This window comes from Leptopilina boulardi, unplaced genomic scaffold, assembly GCF_019393585.1.
Source record: "Leptopilina boulardi isolate dan_hultmark-lab unplaced genomic scaffold, ZJU_Lbou_2.1 LbouV2_325, whole genome shotgun sequence".
Classification (NCBI taxonomy): domain Eukaryota; kingdom Metazoa; phylum Arthropoda; class Insecta; order Hymenoptera; family Figitidae; genus Leptopilina; species Leptopilina boulardi.
Window position 1 is genome coordinate 4,414,325 of NW_026137891.1, and position 17,014 is coordinate 4,431,338.

The window sequence follows — 17,014 nt, forward strand, 5'->3', positions numbered from 1 at the left end:
TTATTATTGTTAGCTTGAAATGAAGATGAAATCAGCTTCTAAGGACCAATTTTTTATGCAGGAGATGTACCCGTGGCTCGTAGAAGTTCCGGCTTCCCGTTCTCCCACCATATCCGGAAGACCTTCCTCGATAGGAATAATATACTAAGCTCAACGTCGCGAAATAGTCTTCGTTCGGCCAAGTGCGGTGTATGGTTTCGATGTCGTGGATTGTTCCAAAAAAAAAATAAAAAAATGTTCGCCGACATCGTATCCTTTCAAATTAATTAATGATAAATATTTGAGCTTCTGACCGAAAATATAAAGATGTCACACTTCGTTATCGTATCGTCGATCATCTTTGTCATCATCATCATCATTGCTGCGACCACGTGTACCATTCCCACGAGGCACTGTATATTAAATTTTCACTTTGATAATCCGATCGAGAGTGAAAGATTTCTTGACAGAAAGATCGATAGAGCGCACCTGCCGAGATTTACAGTCGTTTCATAATTATTCCTGATCCTTAGGCCACAATGCAGGTAAGGATAAATAAATATATATTCAATTTGATGGACCATTCATAACATTTTCTAAATTTAGTCATATTTTTTCACGTTTTATATCATTGGGAATTCTGTTGTTTGTTGATTAAATTTTCTACTTTGTTTCAATTGTTACCAACTGTTATTCAAACTATTCAATCGTTACATTATCAATTGTTGTCAATCGTTTCAATTCGTTGAAATCTTTTAAAGACAAAAAATTCATTTATTTTTATTCATTTGAAAAAAATGAGGAAATTTAAAAATTAATATCGAGTTATTGAAAGAGAAAAAAAATTATCAAATTTTGATTTAATTGTTCTAAAGTGGGTCACTATTGACTTATTGCAAATTGAACGTCTGTAATAAAAATTCGTAATGATGAGAATTGATAATGAACTTGTTAGAAGAATTTATGTTATTATTTTTGCAAAAAAGAAATCTAACACTGTGAGAGATATCACAAAAGTCAAACTCGCAATGTATGAAGATGATAAGCCTCGGATATAAACCGCGTATTAAATGCCCACTGATTTCTGTACACACTAACAAACTGGGTCGTCTTATATGAACAAGATAGAAAAAGTATAATCTCTTTAATGAACCATCCAATTATTAAATTACGTGACACAAAAACTAAAACTCTTCAAAAAAAAAAAAATAAAAATGATTCTAATTAAAATTCCTTTATTTATTGGAATAAAAAAAAAATATTTCTTGAGTACCGGAATTTTTTCGACATCCTGTATATGTAAATTCATAAACGACGATTAATTAATTATTATCAGTGATGATGACCTTCATAATCTAAAGTTTGTTTATAATTTATTTTTCTCTAAAGCAACCTAGATCCAAAAATTTTAAACTGATACAAATTGTAGCTTTAATAAATTTGGTATTTAATAGTGAAAATCGTGATTTTTTTTTATTTTCTTCATTATTTTTTTTTATAAACTTAGAACTTTTTCTGCTGGAAAAACAAAAATTCCGTTGTTTTGTTTGAGGAATAATTTTGCTAACATAATTATTAACTTCTTTTTCTAGAAAGTTAAGCTATTTGTTGATAAAATAACGTAAAAAATATTCATAAAATAAAAAACAATATAATTTAATTATTTGTTATTTTTAATTAATAATTGTTTTTCTGATTTTTTTATGGTTTTAATTTTAAAAAAAAGGAGTTTAAATTTATTTGTCATGAATTGCGAGCATTTACACACTTATGTGATGATTAATTAATATTAATTTTCTTGCGAATTGTATATTGTTTCAAGCGTCGTAATAAATAAGAAAATTAACGATCATCTAAAGAAAATTTCATGACAGTTATTATCTAGAATATAAAAAATCATTGAAACAGTATATTTTTATTTAAAACCTACCAGAGACTAAAATTTTATTTTTCAAATAGAATATGTTTATATATATAAATTTATTACTTCTATACATGATTTATCGGACATAATTGTTTCATAATAATCGACCGTGACGATTTCTAAAGTGATTTCCTTTTACGAAAACTTAGGACATTGATTCGCTTCGTGTTAATAAATAATAATTTGCTATGCCGCGAATTATTCAATGAGAATCGTAATCATTTTTTTAAAGCCAAATTTGTAATTTCTATTAATCGTTATAAGAAATAAATAATTAAGTTACGAATTAGTTAATTAGATTTGAAATGTCAATTATCCTTTGGTCAAATTATCACTGATCAAATCGACTAATTATTGATTTAATTAATTACAATTTATATACAAGTGAGATTATTTTGTTTTTCTAAACTTGTTTTCAATTTGTCTTGAATTTGTTTTTAATACTTCTTTTTTGATTTTTAATTATCTTCGAGATATTTGAATCGAGGTTTATCTTCTTTTTACATTGAAATTCAATTTAATATTTTAATGGGTCATCACTTTCAGTGATCAGAAATCAAAGTTTTACATGAAATGATTTTTCATGGTCGTTTGATATTAGACAAATGTATTTCTAGCTATCTCGTGGTTTGCTTGACAAACAATTAGGTGAATTAGTGTAAATGAGACTAATAGAACCACCAACGCTATCGAGTTCTCGAACAGAAACTATAGTATAATACAAATTATAAACACACATATTTTATACATTAAATTTATATATATATTTTAAAATTCTTATCTCGTCTCTTAAAATTAATACAACACCTATATTCGAATTCACCTAATTTACTACAACCACATAAATCCTTCGAAATATGTAATAAAAAAACTAATTATTACCAGTTAAACTGATTCAGAATCTCTGTCATAAAAAATAAACGTTTCGTTAATTGAAAATCTTTAAAATGAAATAAAATTCTTAAATTACTGTAAAAAAAACCATAAATTTCTTAAAGTAAAAAAAATTATTGAAACAAAGTAAAAAAAAAGTAAACCATTTTCAAATACAAAAGGACGCGGGAATTTATTTTGAAAATAATTTTTTTTTTTAACAAAAAAGTCGAAATATGACTAAATGTAAAAAAATTAATCTCATTGTTGTATTTCTTTTATAGCTCTGAGCATTTCCAAATCTATTTGTCAAACTAATCTTTACTGAGAAATATTTAGGAAATAGAAGATTAAAAAAAAAAAAACGATATTTTTATGATAAATGGAGAACGCGGTTAAGAAGAATTTTTCGATGTTAACATTTATCGATGAAGTGCAAATAAGTAAAACATTCATACAAAAAAAAAACAAAGTTCGTGAACGTCAAATATTAATATTGTCAAACGAGATCATCTCTTTGCTCATCGTCATCTCATAAATCACCTACTTTTGACGTTTTTCTCAAGAAATCAATTGATTCACTTTATATATTCACAAGTTTATTTATTCTATCGATCGTTTTTCACTTGGGTTGACAGAATATTTCTGCATTTGTCTCTCAATACATACATGCAAATGCACTTTGTATATAAATGATGTAAATTAGAATATTAAAAACAAAACCGATCATAAGAGTCATAACTTGAACCTGTTATTCAATTAGACAAAAGGTAGATGAATCGTTTCAATTTATGTGGAATAATCATGAAAGTTCATTTTTTTAATTTGCGGTAATTTAAAAATATTTCAATACTTTTTTTTTTAGTTATTTTATTTTAATTATAAAATTTCTTCTTTAATATAATTTTGAAAAATATTTTATTTGTTAATAAAAGTTAATAAATTATAAAATAAATGTGAAAAATTTTTAAAAATAAATTTTCTGGGTCCTAAATCTAATTGATGTTCAAACAGTTCGCGTTATTTTGAGACGAACAACAAATAACTAAGAAAATGAAATAGAAACGAAAAATGATAATTTCGGTAATTGAGAAAGCAATGTTTAAGATTATTCTTTTTTTTTTGTCCCTCGAGAAGTCAGTTAGCGAATCGGTTTAAATATTCTCTAAGGTAACAATCTGTAACAAGGTCGATCCTCGAGGCTCGAAAACGAATCGCGAGGCGAGGAATACATTTTTTTGAGGATCGTCTACCAATCCGGTTTCGAAATTCCTTGACAATTTGCACATATACCCTGCAATCGTGCTTCATATTCTCATCATTTACGAGTTATATGATTACAAGTGTTTGAAAGTTGAAAGTAAAAGCATCTTTACATCTCAGAGCTTATCTTCACAGTTTTTATTTTCATTTTATTATTTAATTTTTATTTATTTATATTTTATTATCACTTCCTTTAATTGATTAAATTTTTTTTTCATTTTTATTATTCTTTATCGTTTTAATTTTATTTTGCATTCTTCACTAGTTCTAGATTTAACAAATTATTAGAAAAAGCTTGATAATTATTTAAAAAAACTTTTTGTGCATACTCATTCTATTCTATTATCGGTTTCTCGTTCTTTATTTTATTATTTGAATGAGTTAAAATATTTGTTTTTGAAAATAGAAACTCTAATTTTCAGTTTATATATTAAGTTCACATTTAAATTTTAAATAAATTGGAAGTTCAATTAAAAAAAAAAGAATTTTAAACTTGATACTAAATACTCAAATTATTAGAATTTAATATAATTTGAAAATTTTTAAGTATTATCAATTTTAAAAAAATGGGGAAAAAAAATCATAAAAGTGTTTTCTAATTTTAATTTTGTAAGATTAGATAAAAAAAAATAATGAATAGAAATATATATTTGAAAAACTATTTTTTTTCTTAAATTTCAGTAACGACTTGGAAGCTCACAGGGTGGAAATTGAATGAGAAGCAGCAACGAAGAGAAAGAATTGATCAAAAGTAATCCTGTTATATTTTTGTTAATCGAAAAAAAAGTATCCTGGGTTATTGATAACTGTAATATACAGGAGACTATCGTGAAGATAACGAGTTCTCATTAAAAGATCATCGTCAGACTGATAAAAGTTTTTTTTTTTCTTCTTTGACAAAAGCTCTTGAGAAATCCAAGAGTGTCCAAGAGTGTCAGTGAGAAATATATTTACTTTTGAAACTAATGAGTTTCTAATCATCCGCGACGATGATTTCGTGACGAAGGTTTTATCGGCCTCGAGGAAGAGCCGCTTAATAAAGGATTATTATTATCAGAAGGATTTTTCATTGTAAACAAGATTATATTCACCTCTTAGAGGAACATGTCCAAGAAGCAATGGATGGTCCTGTTGATGCTGTTCTTGACCTACCTTCTTGTGGGCGCATCGATCTTCTATCATATCGAGAGTCGTATCGAGGTCGAAAATATCAAAAAGGCCAGAGAAGAACGCATCGAAATTTACGGTGGGCCTTACTTTTTTTTTGTTTTCTTTATTTTATTATTTTCTTAATGAATTACTTTTAATTAATTCTAATTAATTTATTAATTTCACTGCCTTGATTTATGGAAATTTTTATTATTATTTACTAAACTGTTCTTACTTTTTTCTATTAAAAAAATTGAATTCTTAAAAATTTGAAATCATTTTCACTTGAAAGGAAATATTTGTAGACAATCTTTTAATATTTTTTGTACTTTTAAAGAATTTTTTCTATTTAAACAAATTCCGTGCCTGTAAAAACAATGTTCTGAAATGTATAGGAAAATAACGAGTTTTCACAGTCGATGAAGATATTTTCAAATCAATTTAATAATTTAATTATTTTTAATCTCGATCACTTGATCCACTTAAGATATTTATATTGATAAAAGTTTTTCGTATGGAATGATTAATAAACATAGTTGTGATATTAACAAAACAAAAATTCGAGACAAGAATTTTTAATTTAATTTAAAATCAATTTCATTTAATTTAATTTGAAATTAAATTTTATGTAACATTGGTAAAAATTGTCTCTAAAAAGAAATAAAAATCCTTTTAAGGGATGAGATTTACATGTATTATATTCATCATCAGAATAAGACCTTTAGTGGAAAATAGAACAGTGTATAAATGATGTAAAATATACGAGCGGTTTTAAATCAAAAGAATTTTATTATAAAAATATCAGAATCACAGATGATGTCCAAAGCAGGACAATTGAATTCTTCTTAGGTCGATAAAAAAAATAGTATATTGAAATTTTGTGTTAAAGTTATATAAATATTGAGGTAGAAAGAAAAATAGAAGTAAAATAGAATTAAAAAGAAGAACAGTTTAAAGTTAAAGAAGATTTATATTTTCAATTTACCGCGACTGAAATCATTTAAATGAATATACAAATATTCTTTTTCAATTAATATATAAACGCCAATTGTTTAAGAACAATTTTAAAAATACTTATTTCTGTTAAATTCACATGTAAAGAATTTTATTTTCGACCTTTTGAGAATTGTAAATTTAAATGAATAATTACAACATGTTTCTTCTTCCTTGATTGGGTCACATTTTTCATTCTGCTCGCGTTTTACTCACCGCAAAATTAAATAAAATCACAAAACAGAATAATGTTTTATTATTCGTATATCTTCCCATTTTATTGACTTCTTTGGCATATTTTTAAAAAATTTTCATTTTATTTATTAATTTCATTTTCCGCCAATTGTAAAAATTTTTTTTTTTATCAAATATCAAATATTTTTTAATTTGTGGAAATTTTCATAAATTTTAAAACAATCCGCTAAACAACAATAAATAATGTTAATTACGCAAATGATATTTATAAAAATATTATCAAAATATATAAAGATAATTTCTATAATTGGTATGAAATTTTGTCAAAAGATTGTCATTAATTTTGGAATTATTATACTCAATAATTAATATACTAAAGGCATATATATACTCGAATAGTAAAATTATTCCTCGATTTTAATATGTATGACAATGTCTTTAGTATTTCAAAGAATGGAAGGCTATATTATGGTGACAGTTTCACAATGTCATTTCGTTATGTTCAAAAGAAGAATTGAACAGAGCAACCAGTGTCAGTGTCATTAAGACTCTTTTGACGAAAGAGAGAATAATGTCACCACTCCCTTAATTCACAACAATTTATGGCATTGAATGCCTCGCAAACTTTATATTCACTTTGATCAGAATCAATTGCCAGGACCATGAACCCATCCGATTCATCATCAATATAATGAAAAAAAAAACTTCCTGATTGCAAATCTATACACACCCTTTTTCACTTCCTTCTTTTCGATGCCAAAAATATTCGCTTTTCGTAGCAATTTAATTTTACTTTAATATAATAAATTAAATATAATAATAAATAATATTCTTTATTATAAAAAATTACAATCATAATTAAAGGGATTATAATTTTTTTTAGTTTATTTCAATGATCGATTGTCTTTTAACTTACATAATTGCATAATGATTCCATAAGCGAAAGATAAATGATTTCTCTATCAAAATCAAAAGATCTAAATGAACAATCAATAATAATAAAAATTTTCCGTATAGAATTTACGATTAATATGTGACATCTGTTTAATTATCCTCTTTTAAAAAAGAAATATAAAATAATTAATTAATTATTAATATTTTTCAAAAATCTTTTTTTAAACTTATTTATTTAAATAAAATTTTTACAAACATTTATTCTAATTTGTAATGATTAAAAAATTTAATTAACACCGATTTTTTCCTCTTGTGATAAATCACCTTGAATCCATGTATGAAATAAATTAAGAAAATAGTTTCAAGGCAAATTGCAAAATTTTTTAATCCTCAATTTTATTCCCTAAATCACATTTTTTTTTTTTTTTATTTGTAGAAATGCCAAATTGTTTTACATTCTCAAGATTAATTACTGCAATAAACTGAGAAATTACTTTTCTTGGCACGTGCAAAAAATAATTTTTTTTATATCATTTATTTAACAATAACAAACAATGTAATCATTGACATTATTTCTAAATTGACTTATATGTTGACACGTCTGTTATTACCAATTATGTAAATGAAAGGAAGTGAAAATTATACTATTATTAATTAATTATATTTTATAAAATAGTTTATACAGCCGCCTTAATGTTCATTTTTCTAATACTTGCACTTGTCTAGTTTTTTTTAACTGACCAATTGAACAAACTGACAATGAAGTTAGTAAATAACAACCTGATAAGATAATGACTGCGTAATTGTCTAGAAGATAGCCTTCTTAAAAAATATAAGACAAATTTAAAGGAATTGCCAAATAAATAGAATTGTAAACTCTTTATATGTGTATAAAATGATTATATATGTGCGATATATTTTCATTGAGGACATTTGAGTCATATATACTTCAACATTTATATACATTTTTGACGTCAAGAATTTATAAACATAATTCATGTGAATGTGATTTTCTGATTCAGAAAAAAGTCCCTTCCATTAATGATTGTAATCTTCAATTCTCAATATTCACACGTTTATCCTTATAGTCATGTTTTTTTTAGTTTTACAATAACAGGAAAAAATATTTTTATAAAAACCCTATTTTATATTTTCTACATTTTTTATATGAACAATTCTTTTCTAAACTTTAAAAAAAATTTCTTTTTTCATTTTTTTTTTTTGTTTTCTTCATTGAAAAATGTGAAATTTTTATTTCATTGTAAATTTATCTTAAAAATCCAAGTGTCAGCTATCCAGTTTACATTAAGCATTTAAAATATATTCATAAGAATTTGCAATTAGAATGCGTTTAAAAACCAGAAATAAATGAAATTCATTTTTGAATGGTAATTAAAGTAGATTTTCAAGAATGTTGTTTTAGAATTTAATATTTAATCTCCTATAAACAAGTTTAAATCTACTGACAAAAAAAAAATAATAATATTTGCAAAATTTTTATTTTCACAGCTATGCTAAATCAACATTATATGCCAAATAATCCTGCTAAAGATCATCGTGTAATTTTGGATAAATTGAGCAGCTATTGTGGCAAATCTTTTCACAATTATTCGGATGGCGAAACAGATCAATCAAAATGGGATTTTTACAACAGTTTTTATTTTGCCTACACAGTTGTCAGTACGATTGGTAAGTTTTTTTTTCTTTTTTTTTAAATAAATAGTAAAGAAATTAATAATAATTAAATTAATTACAATGAATTGATATAATAATATTCTCCAATACTTATAGGTAATATTTTTAATTTAAGGATATGGAAATTTGGCACCAACCAATATGCTGGGTCGTGTTTTAATGATTTTTTATGCTCTCATTGGAATACCAATGAATGGAATTTTGCTAACGCAGTTGGGTGAATTTTTCGGGCAAGTCTTTGTCAAGGCACATAAGAAATATAAATCTTATCAACACGATCAAGCTGTTTGCGAGAAGAAAGTAAAAAAACCCTTGGAAACTAGACGAGCAGGTCTCGCTATGCAAATTTTTATGTATCTGTTACCTGGTTTCGTTATGTTTATATTTTTCCCAGCTTTTCTATTTTCTCACTACGAGGGTTGGACATATGATGAGGCTGTTTACTATGCATTTGTCACTTTAACAACTATAGGTTTTGGCGATTATGTCGCAGGTGAGAAACAATTTCTATTTTTAAATTTTCCAATAATATATTCTATTTTATTCATTTTTTAATTATATTTAATTTTTATTTAAAAATTTTCCTAATTTAAAAATTATCAACTTTTTAAATAAAAAATTAATGTTCTTTTATAATTTTTATCAATTATTAATTTATGAATTTGATTAATATGCTAAAAATGGAAATTTCTCTTCAAGTAAGTAAAAAAAAAAATATTCTCAATTGTCAAATAGCAGAAATAATTGTGATAACGTTATTTTGTGTGATGTAATTTTTCAGGTCAAGACAATACAAAAGGAAGTGGTGTATTTTTCATTTTATATAAGATCTTTTTAATTTTTTGGATCTCATTCGGATTGGGTTACATTGCTATGATCATGACCTTCATTGCTCGGGGAATGCGGAGCAAAAAGATTGCAAGAATTGAGCACAAACTGGCCATGAATTTCAAGCTCACACAAAGTAAAATCTGGAACGAATTCAATAAAGAAGTCAATTATCTCCGAAGGGTTTTTAATGAATTGCAATTATCCAAAGTGAAGGTAATATTTTTTTTATCATTTATTTGAAAAATTAATTTATTTTGTTTTTATTATATTTTATATAATCTATATTTTTTCCAATTAAACGATTTTTTTTTTGCCAGAGAGTCTATGTAGATGAGTATGATTATGATCTACCAACTCCGAAATTTCCGAGAAGTATTAGCTTTCCTGATTTGAGGGAGCTTATCTATGGAGGACTTGAGATTCCCGAACCTCCTCATCCAAGAAGAAGAGCCAATAGTGAAGTTGCACCAATGGTGAGAAATTTTTTCTTTCATTTTCAATTTTTGTTTTAAATCTTCAATTTTTCTTTTATTTTTTTAGGCTCGAGTGGCAAGAGTAGTGTCGGAAACAGATCTTCAACGTATCGATAAGAAGGCAACTTTTGCGGCCCACGCAATGGTCCAACCGGCGGAACTTTTGGCACGACTTGTCAATATTTTAGGCTACATACCACCGTCGGACGATGAGGAAGAATCAAAGACCAAAGAAGGCGTTCAGGGTTTCAGTGAAAAGGAAATTCTCGCCAGTGAAGCACCATGGTCAAATAATGACTGGCGAATTGGTAGTGATAAAATTCCATTTTCAAAGCCAAGATCACGAGCATGTAGTGAAGTGAGATTAGAGAAACCAGACACGAGTTATCTACAAGAAAACGAGGAATGGACATGGTCGGGTCCAGCGGCTTCGAGAAAAATTCAAGAAATTATGAAAACACGTCGATCCGGAGTTCCAACTGTCAAGGATATTAAATCCAAATTACCGTCTCTAGCATTGCCAAAGTCTGTTCCAAAAAGTTTCCTTCCACGTTGGATGAGAAGTTTATCAATAAAAAAATCCAGCGATGCTTGCTCAAGAAGTACAGTGTCCGTTGGCGAGATTGATGATCATGATCGTGAATATTTGCAATCGCAGATGAATCGTGACACGTCAACATCAAATCGTGCTTATTTTACTCACACTGGTGCTGGTAATACAGGCTTAGAGGGTCTTTTAGAGGAGACATCGTTAGCTGATTTTCTTCGAGTATTATCACGAGTAGGTGCTAATGATTTTCCACGAACAGAAACAGGAGCACCGCCTAAACTTCCAAGTCTCTTTACTCTTTTCTCACAACCAACGGATCTTGCCTCGGCGAGTCAAAGTCAACAGAATACAATCACAGCCGCTCAGAATGTAGCTTCAAGACGATTTTCATTGAGAACTGTTGACAATTCGAGTACGTCAACACCACTTTATTCAAGAAGAAGTTTAGCTCAAGTACCAGTAACAAAAAATCGAAGATTCTCCCTAAGACCAGTTGTCACGCCACCTCTTTATTCTTCCACTTATTTGGTAAGATTCATTTTTATTTTTTATTTATTTTCTCTTTTCTTTTTTTTAATTAATAATTTTTATTTGATAACTTTCAGAATGATCATTTGGAACCGCCACCATACACAAACGAGTCATTCAATGTTGAATGTCCAAAGGAACCCCTCATGCAATTGGAAGGCGCTCCTGGCATTTCAGCACCGATGAAATCGTTTCGACGCTTCTCGATAAGACCAGCTCATCCTGACAATCCGACAATTCCATCAGTACCAACTGCCATGACTGGCCAATCGCAACAAACGCGAGCAATTCCCCGTTGGCGAGCTGGAATGCTTCAACGTCAAATTAGCAAAAAAAATCTCCAGCGTCGAGTTCGTGCCTTTAGTCTCACTGATGTTCATTCGGACACTGATCAAAATACCGAAAATATCGAGAAAGCAAAACCCTTGCGACCAAATCCATCGAAATTCACTGGTCGACAATCGTTTCAAAAATCAGTCACAATTGTCTCACCATTAATTTCAAGAACAGCGGAACATTCTTATAAACGCGGTTACTCTGAAAGTGAAGTTGACTCGAACATGTCAAGAAGTCAAGACGCCGAATCTACTTCACTATTTCCACGTGAAGATTTTAGTAAATATCGAAAATCCGATGAATTCTCAAAATCGTTTACCATCGGATCTGATGATTTCTCATCCAGTGGTGGTGAAAGTACCTCCTTTGACACGAATAGAGAAGGTGTCGTAAATCCCCGTTTCGCTGGATTGAAATCATATCCCAGTTATCAAGGTGCAACGAAACTTGCGACAGTTTATTCCGATGATCGATTATCTTGCCACGATCCGGACAAAAGTGATAGCTCATTTACTTCCGAGTGTGTGATTGCATTCAAGAGAAAATCAACAAGTGACATTCATCACGATTTGGAAGGGGCAAAACTACCAAGCACTGAAGCAACGAGATCTTCTTTGCAAATTGCGGCTGATAGAAAATCAAGTGATTCCAATAAAAGTTTTGAATCTTTTTCAGATTCTACAATAAGTGGAGAAACAAAATCTACTGATAGGAAAATTTCGATTGTATCAATCGAAACCTCCCCTGAATCAAGTAGAAAATCGTCAACAATGTCACAGGTTCACACTCCCGAGAGTTCATCATCATCATTTATAAATAGTTCATTGTCAGAAATTAGAGTAGATGATCCTGATCAATTTAGAACAACTATGGAGGTTTCATTGAATGAAGAAGGTTCCCTCATGGAAGTTACAGTTGAGAAACCAAGTTCCGAACCACAAGCGAGTACCAGTTCGGATAAAACAAATGCAGAACCTAAAGCCAGAAAATCTTGTCCAAACTAAATGTGAGAATTTTTTTTTTTTCTTTAAGTTTAAACTTTTTAAGTGATTATGAGTTGAATAAAAATTTTAATTTAGTTTTTAAATTATTTTTGAAATATTGAATCCAAATGTATGAATGAATTATTTTTAAATAGAAAGACTAGTTTAGTTATAGACGGCGATTACATTTTAAAACTGACTAGTGTAATACACTTTAAATTGAAATGTCAAAAATTTCAATGCGGAGCTTCGAAAAAAATGTGATAAAATCATAAAATAAGCAATGATTTTTATTATCTGATTCCCAGGTATATATGTAAAAAAATAAACATAATTTAATATTTTAAAATGTAAATAGAAATATTTTCAAAAAGAATTAAATTAAAACTTTAATATAATTTTTCCATCAGATGGTTTATTTTATTTTAAGAAATACAATAAATAAGGTTTGGTTTCTTGTTGAATATGAATATAAACGGGACTATGTAATTTGCAATCAGAATCATTTCCGGCAGTCTAAGTCCGACCCTAGATGATACAAGTTATTTTGTACAAAAATTTTTTTTAAAAAACATTCACGTATCAAACGAGCCAGACAGTAGAAAATGCAACTTAATTAAATAGCACAAATTAACAAAATTATTTTTCTATCAATTGTTACAAAAGAAATAATAATTATAACAAGATTTTTTTAAGCCTAGGGATTTGTTCGTGAATTTTCTAGCCATTTGCGTATTTCCGAGACGAGTTGATTTCTGGGCACAGATTTTTCAACTCTCGTTGTTACTTCTCGAAATGTAACTTCTCCCCTTTGTAATTCACCTTCGCCAATAATAAGTGCCAATGGAATGCCATTTTCTTCGCAATGCTGCAATTGTCCTAGTAATTTTGGATTTTTCTTGTACGAATGTTCAGCTTTTATTCCCGCCTCCCATAATTCAATAAGTATTCTCATTCTCTCGTCACATAAATTTTTCTGAGCAGCCGCAACGTAAACTTCAACTTCCGTTGTTCGCGTTCGTTGGCCTTTATTCTCTAGTTTCGATTCCATTACACTGAAAATTCTCTCGACACCCAATGACAGTCCCACGCAGGGTACATTTTTCTTTTTTGCATCAAACATTCCCACGAGATTGTCGTAACGTCCTCCACCAGCTATGCTACCAACTCCAACGTCATCTCCTAAAAAAAATCACAAATTTTAAATAACTTTTCATATTCATTTACATTTTATATACAAAATATTAATTTCATTAATACCGGTTAATACTGCTTCGTAAATAACTCCAGTGTAATAATCGAGTCCTCTCGCTAGACTTAAATCAAATTTGACATAGTCGCTGATATTGTAAATATCGCAGTACTTGAGTAAAGTTTCAATGGCATCAAGACCCTGCACGGCATTAGACGATTTTGTTAATTCTAAATCCTTTCTCAATTGATGGACAAGTTCTATTTTTCCCGAGAGAGAAACATAAGATCCAATTTTATCAGCAATTGCGCCATCTAAATTTTTTTCCTCCACCATTTCTTTGCGCACCTCTTCCCAAGGACTCTTGTCCAATTTATCAACGGCCGAGCAAATACTGCGAAATTGTGCTTTTGGAACGCCACACGTTTCAAATATACCGTCTAAAATGCATCGATGATTTATTTTCATTAAAAATGGTCCTAAATCCAATGACGTTAGAGCCTCGTAAATTATGCGTAGACACTCCACGTCTGGTAACATTGGATCATATTGACCGGCTATGTCAAAATCCTGAATAAAAAATTAAAATATGAAAATAAGAGAAATAAAAAATATAATAATGATAAATAAGAAGGAAAAAAATGCTCACACATTGATAAAATTCACGATAACGACCCTTTGTCATTGCAGGATTATCTCTCCTGTATACTTTTGCTATGTGGTACCTTTTTATATTACTAATCTTGTTCATGGCCAAGTATCTCGCGAAAGGCACAGTTAAATCATATCTAAGTGCAAGAATTTCTCCCCCCTGATCTTTTAAATCGTAAATCAGTTTCGAATCCTCTCCATATTTTCCTGTCAAGACATCCTATAAAAAAAACATTTTTTTAAATTTGAATTTTTAATTAACTTTTTATTTTAATTATTATTATTAACACGAACCTTAAGTTCAAAAATAGGTGTGTCGATTGTTTCTGCTCCATGACGTTTGAAAATAGCGACAATTTTTTCTAAAACTCCAAGTCTTAAAGCCATTTGTTCGGGATTATAATCCCTCGTCCCTTTGGGAGTTTTAAGAATAAGTTTTTGTCCAACATTATTATCGTCGCCTAATTGAGCTTTTAGAGCGAGTAATTTTGCAACTTCATCGGCTATCTAAACAGGGGTAAAAAACGGGAATTATTTTTTTTTGAAATTAATTTGTAGTTCGACTATCAACATTTTTTTTTAACGCACGAAAATTTATTTAATCGTACCTTTGGAGCCACGTTTGATGGTGTATTGCAAAATTGACGTTTGGTGAGGATTAAATTCGTTCGTATTAAACGTAACATGTTTTTATGAAGAAAAATATTGTAACCAGAATGAAAGTGAAAAATTCCGCTTCAGTGTTGATTATCGAACTACTTAAAACAATTATTTTCAATTAGCAAATAACTACCATAGAAAAGTTTCTTCCAATTATTTTTATCCATTTTATTAAAAGCAATTAATTCATTTAAATGAATGTTAATAAAAGTAGTTAACTATATGTAAATATTTTTTTGGATAATAATAATTTGTAGTTTTAGTAAGTTTATTTAAAAAAAAAACTTATTTTACCAAAAGTGAAAAGAAACGTGCGAGAATTTCTATGATACATAAAGGGTTTTGAAATAATTCTTTCATGGCAAGCACACAACTACTGCCTCACCTTTTTATCGTGATTTTTATCAAAACAAGCGACAGGATTAATTAAACGATCGACTTTAATTGATAGAGATGAATTTTCTCCTTTTGGAGCAGCAAACGCTAAACGTTCCATTGGAGTATAACTTTTCATATTATCGAACCATCGTTTCAAATAAGGCCAATTTGTTAATTCACCGTTTATATGTTTATTACATAATTCAAAAAGTTGAGCATCCTTGTTTGTTGGTGTCCAACCACAAACATAACTGACATCAATCAAATCTTTATTTATTATTGCAAATTCGAATTTTATATCAGTCGGTGATTTTTGATCCTAAAATGAAACAAAATTCGAAAATATGAAATTTATTGTTTCCAATGTTGATTTAAAAACATTATCAATGAATTATTATTGTTCATATTTTTTCTTGTTTGTGCTGATATGAAATAAAACTGATACTGTTTACATGGAAAAATAAATGAATTTCAATTTGGATACAACAATTGAGCAATAATTGAGATAATGATTGTCAAAATAAGAAAAAAATACTTGTTCAATTTTTAAAGAGTTATTACACAAGTATTATATAGATCTAGTTACGCATTGAACTTTCCAATATGTGCTGATTACACATTTCTTTAAAAAGTAGAGCAAAAAAAATTATGTAAACATTAACAAAATATTAATTGTTAAATCTAAAAATTGTTTACATTTACAAGAAAATTATCCTAAAAACCCAATAAAATTTTAATTAGAATTACATATTTAGAGAAAGTTTTTTTTTTTTTTGAATAACTAATATCGCTTTGAAAATTATAACCTACAAACTTATTCAAAAAATTCATATTTTTCTCAATATTTATAAAAATTGTTTACTGTGAATTTAAAAATATTTTTTTAAATTTTGCTTATTATTATTATTAAATATATAATACAAAATATTTTAATAAACATAACGTATAATTATATGGGAGTAATTATAGTTGTGAAATCATGACCTAATATGTATAGAAATTTTTGAATAAAAAATAATGCACTATTTTTTATAACAAAACAATAATAATAATAATAATAATATTTTACCATGTTTAATATTTACCATATATTAAATAAAACAATTAATTTTTCATAACAATAATAAGGGAAACTTCAATAATTGTGTGCTCCATATGCAGTGAAAGAAAGTTGTTAAGAAATTACGCAGTAGGATATTAAAAATAATGAAATATTACCTGAACAGAATTTGTCTTCTCAGCTTTTAATTTTCGTACAAGATCTCCTTGTTGTTTTATTTGTTCAACAAGTTTTGTCTTTGTTTCATCAGCCATAATGTTCCACGAGGTTATTTTTTCGATGATGCACTACAGATCAATTCCATCCGTCCCCACGTGACAGCAACTTCAGACTGGACTAAAGTGAAATGGAACTGGTCTAGACGCGGAGGAATGGTGGCATTGTGGAACGAGCCGAACGATTCAGCG

The 17,014-nt window shown here is 28.2% G+C and overlaps 2 protein-coding genes across 6 annotated transcripts; one reads left to right on the forward strand and one right to left on the reverse strand.

The window, feature by feature from the left end:
* Window positions 1–86: 86 nt before the first annotated feature.
* LOC127284691 (open rectifier potassium channel protein 1) lies at window positions 87–12,770 on the forward strand. Of its 3 annotated transcripts, none has more exons than XM_051310284.1 (8): window positions 87–524; window positions 4,721–5,285; window positions 8,780–8,959; window positions 9,081–9,458; window positions 9,747–10,009; window positions 10,114–10,269; window positions 10,337–11,347; window positions 11,425–12,770. In XM_051310284.1, the coding sequence occupies exons 2-8, from the start codon at window positions 5,144–5,146 to the stop codon at window positions 12,685–12,687; spliced, it is 3,393 nt and encodes a 1,130-aa protein (XP_051166241.1). In that variant the 5' UTR covers window positions 87–524; window positions 4,721–5,143; the 3' UTR covers window positions 12,688–12,770. The 3 variants fall into 3 exon arrangements, with proteins under 3 accessions (XP_051166241.1, XP_051166242.1, XP_051166243.1); XM_051310285.1 differs by lacking the exon at window positions 87–524 and adding an exon at window positions 3,523–3,546; XM_051310286.1 differs by lacking the exons at window positions 87–524; window positions 4,721–5,285 and having other exon boundaries at window positions 8,813–8,959; window positions 9,062–9,458.
* A 291-nt stretch (window positions 12,771–13,061) lies between these two features.
* On the reverse strand, window positions 13,062–16,950 carry LOC127284692 (histidine--tRNA ligase). Of its 3 annotated transcripts, none has more exons than XM_051310287.1 (6): window positions 16,766–16,950; window positions 15,555–15,866; window positions 14,804–15,016; window positions 14,508–14,729; window positions 13,927–14,428; window positions 13,062–13,848 (listed from the first exon to the last, which is right to left on the reverse strand). In XM_051310287.1, exons 1-6 carry the CDS (start codon window positions 16,859–16,861, stop codon window positions 13,364–13,366), a joined length of 1,830 nt encoding a protein of 609 aa, XP_051166244.1. In that variant the 5' UTR covers window positions 16,862–16,950; the 3' UTR covers window positions 13,062–13,363. The 3 variants fall into 3 exon arrangements, with proteins under 3 accessions (XP_051166244.1, XP_051166246.1, XP_051166245.1); XM_051310289.1 differs by lacking the exon at window positions 15,555–15,866 and adding an exon at window positions 15,118–15,264 and having other exon boundaries at window positions 16,766–16,909; XM_051310288.1 differs by lacking the exon at window positions 15,555–15,866 and having other exon boundaries at window positions 16,766–16,949.
* Window positions 16,951–17,014: the final 64 nt, after the last annotated feature.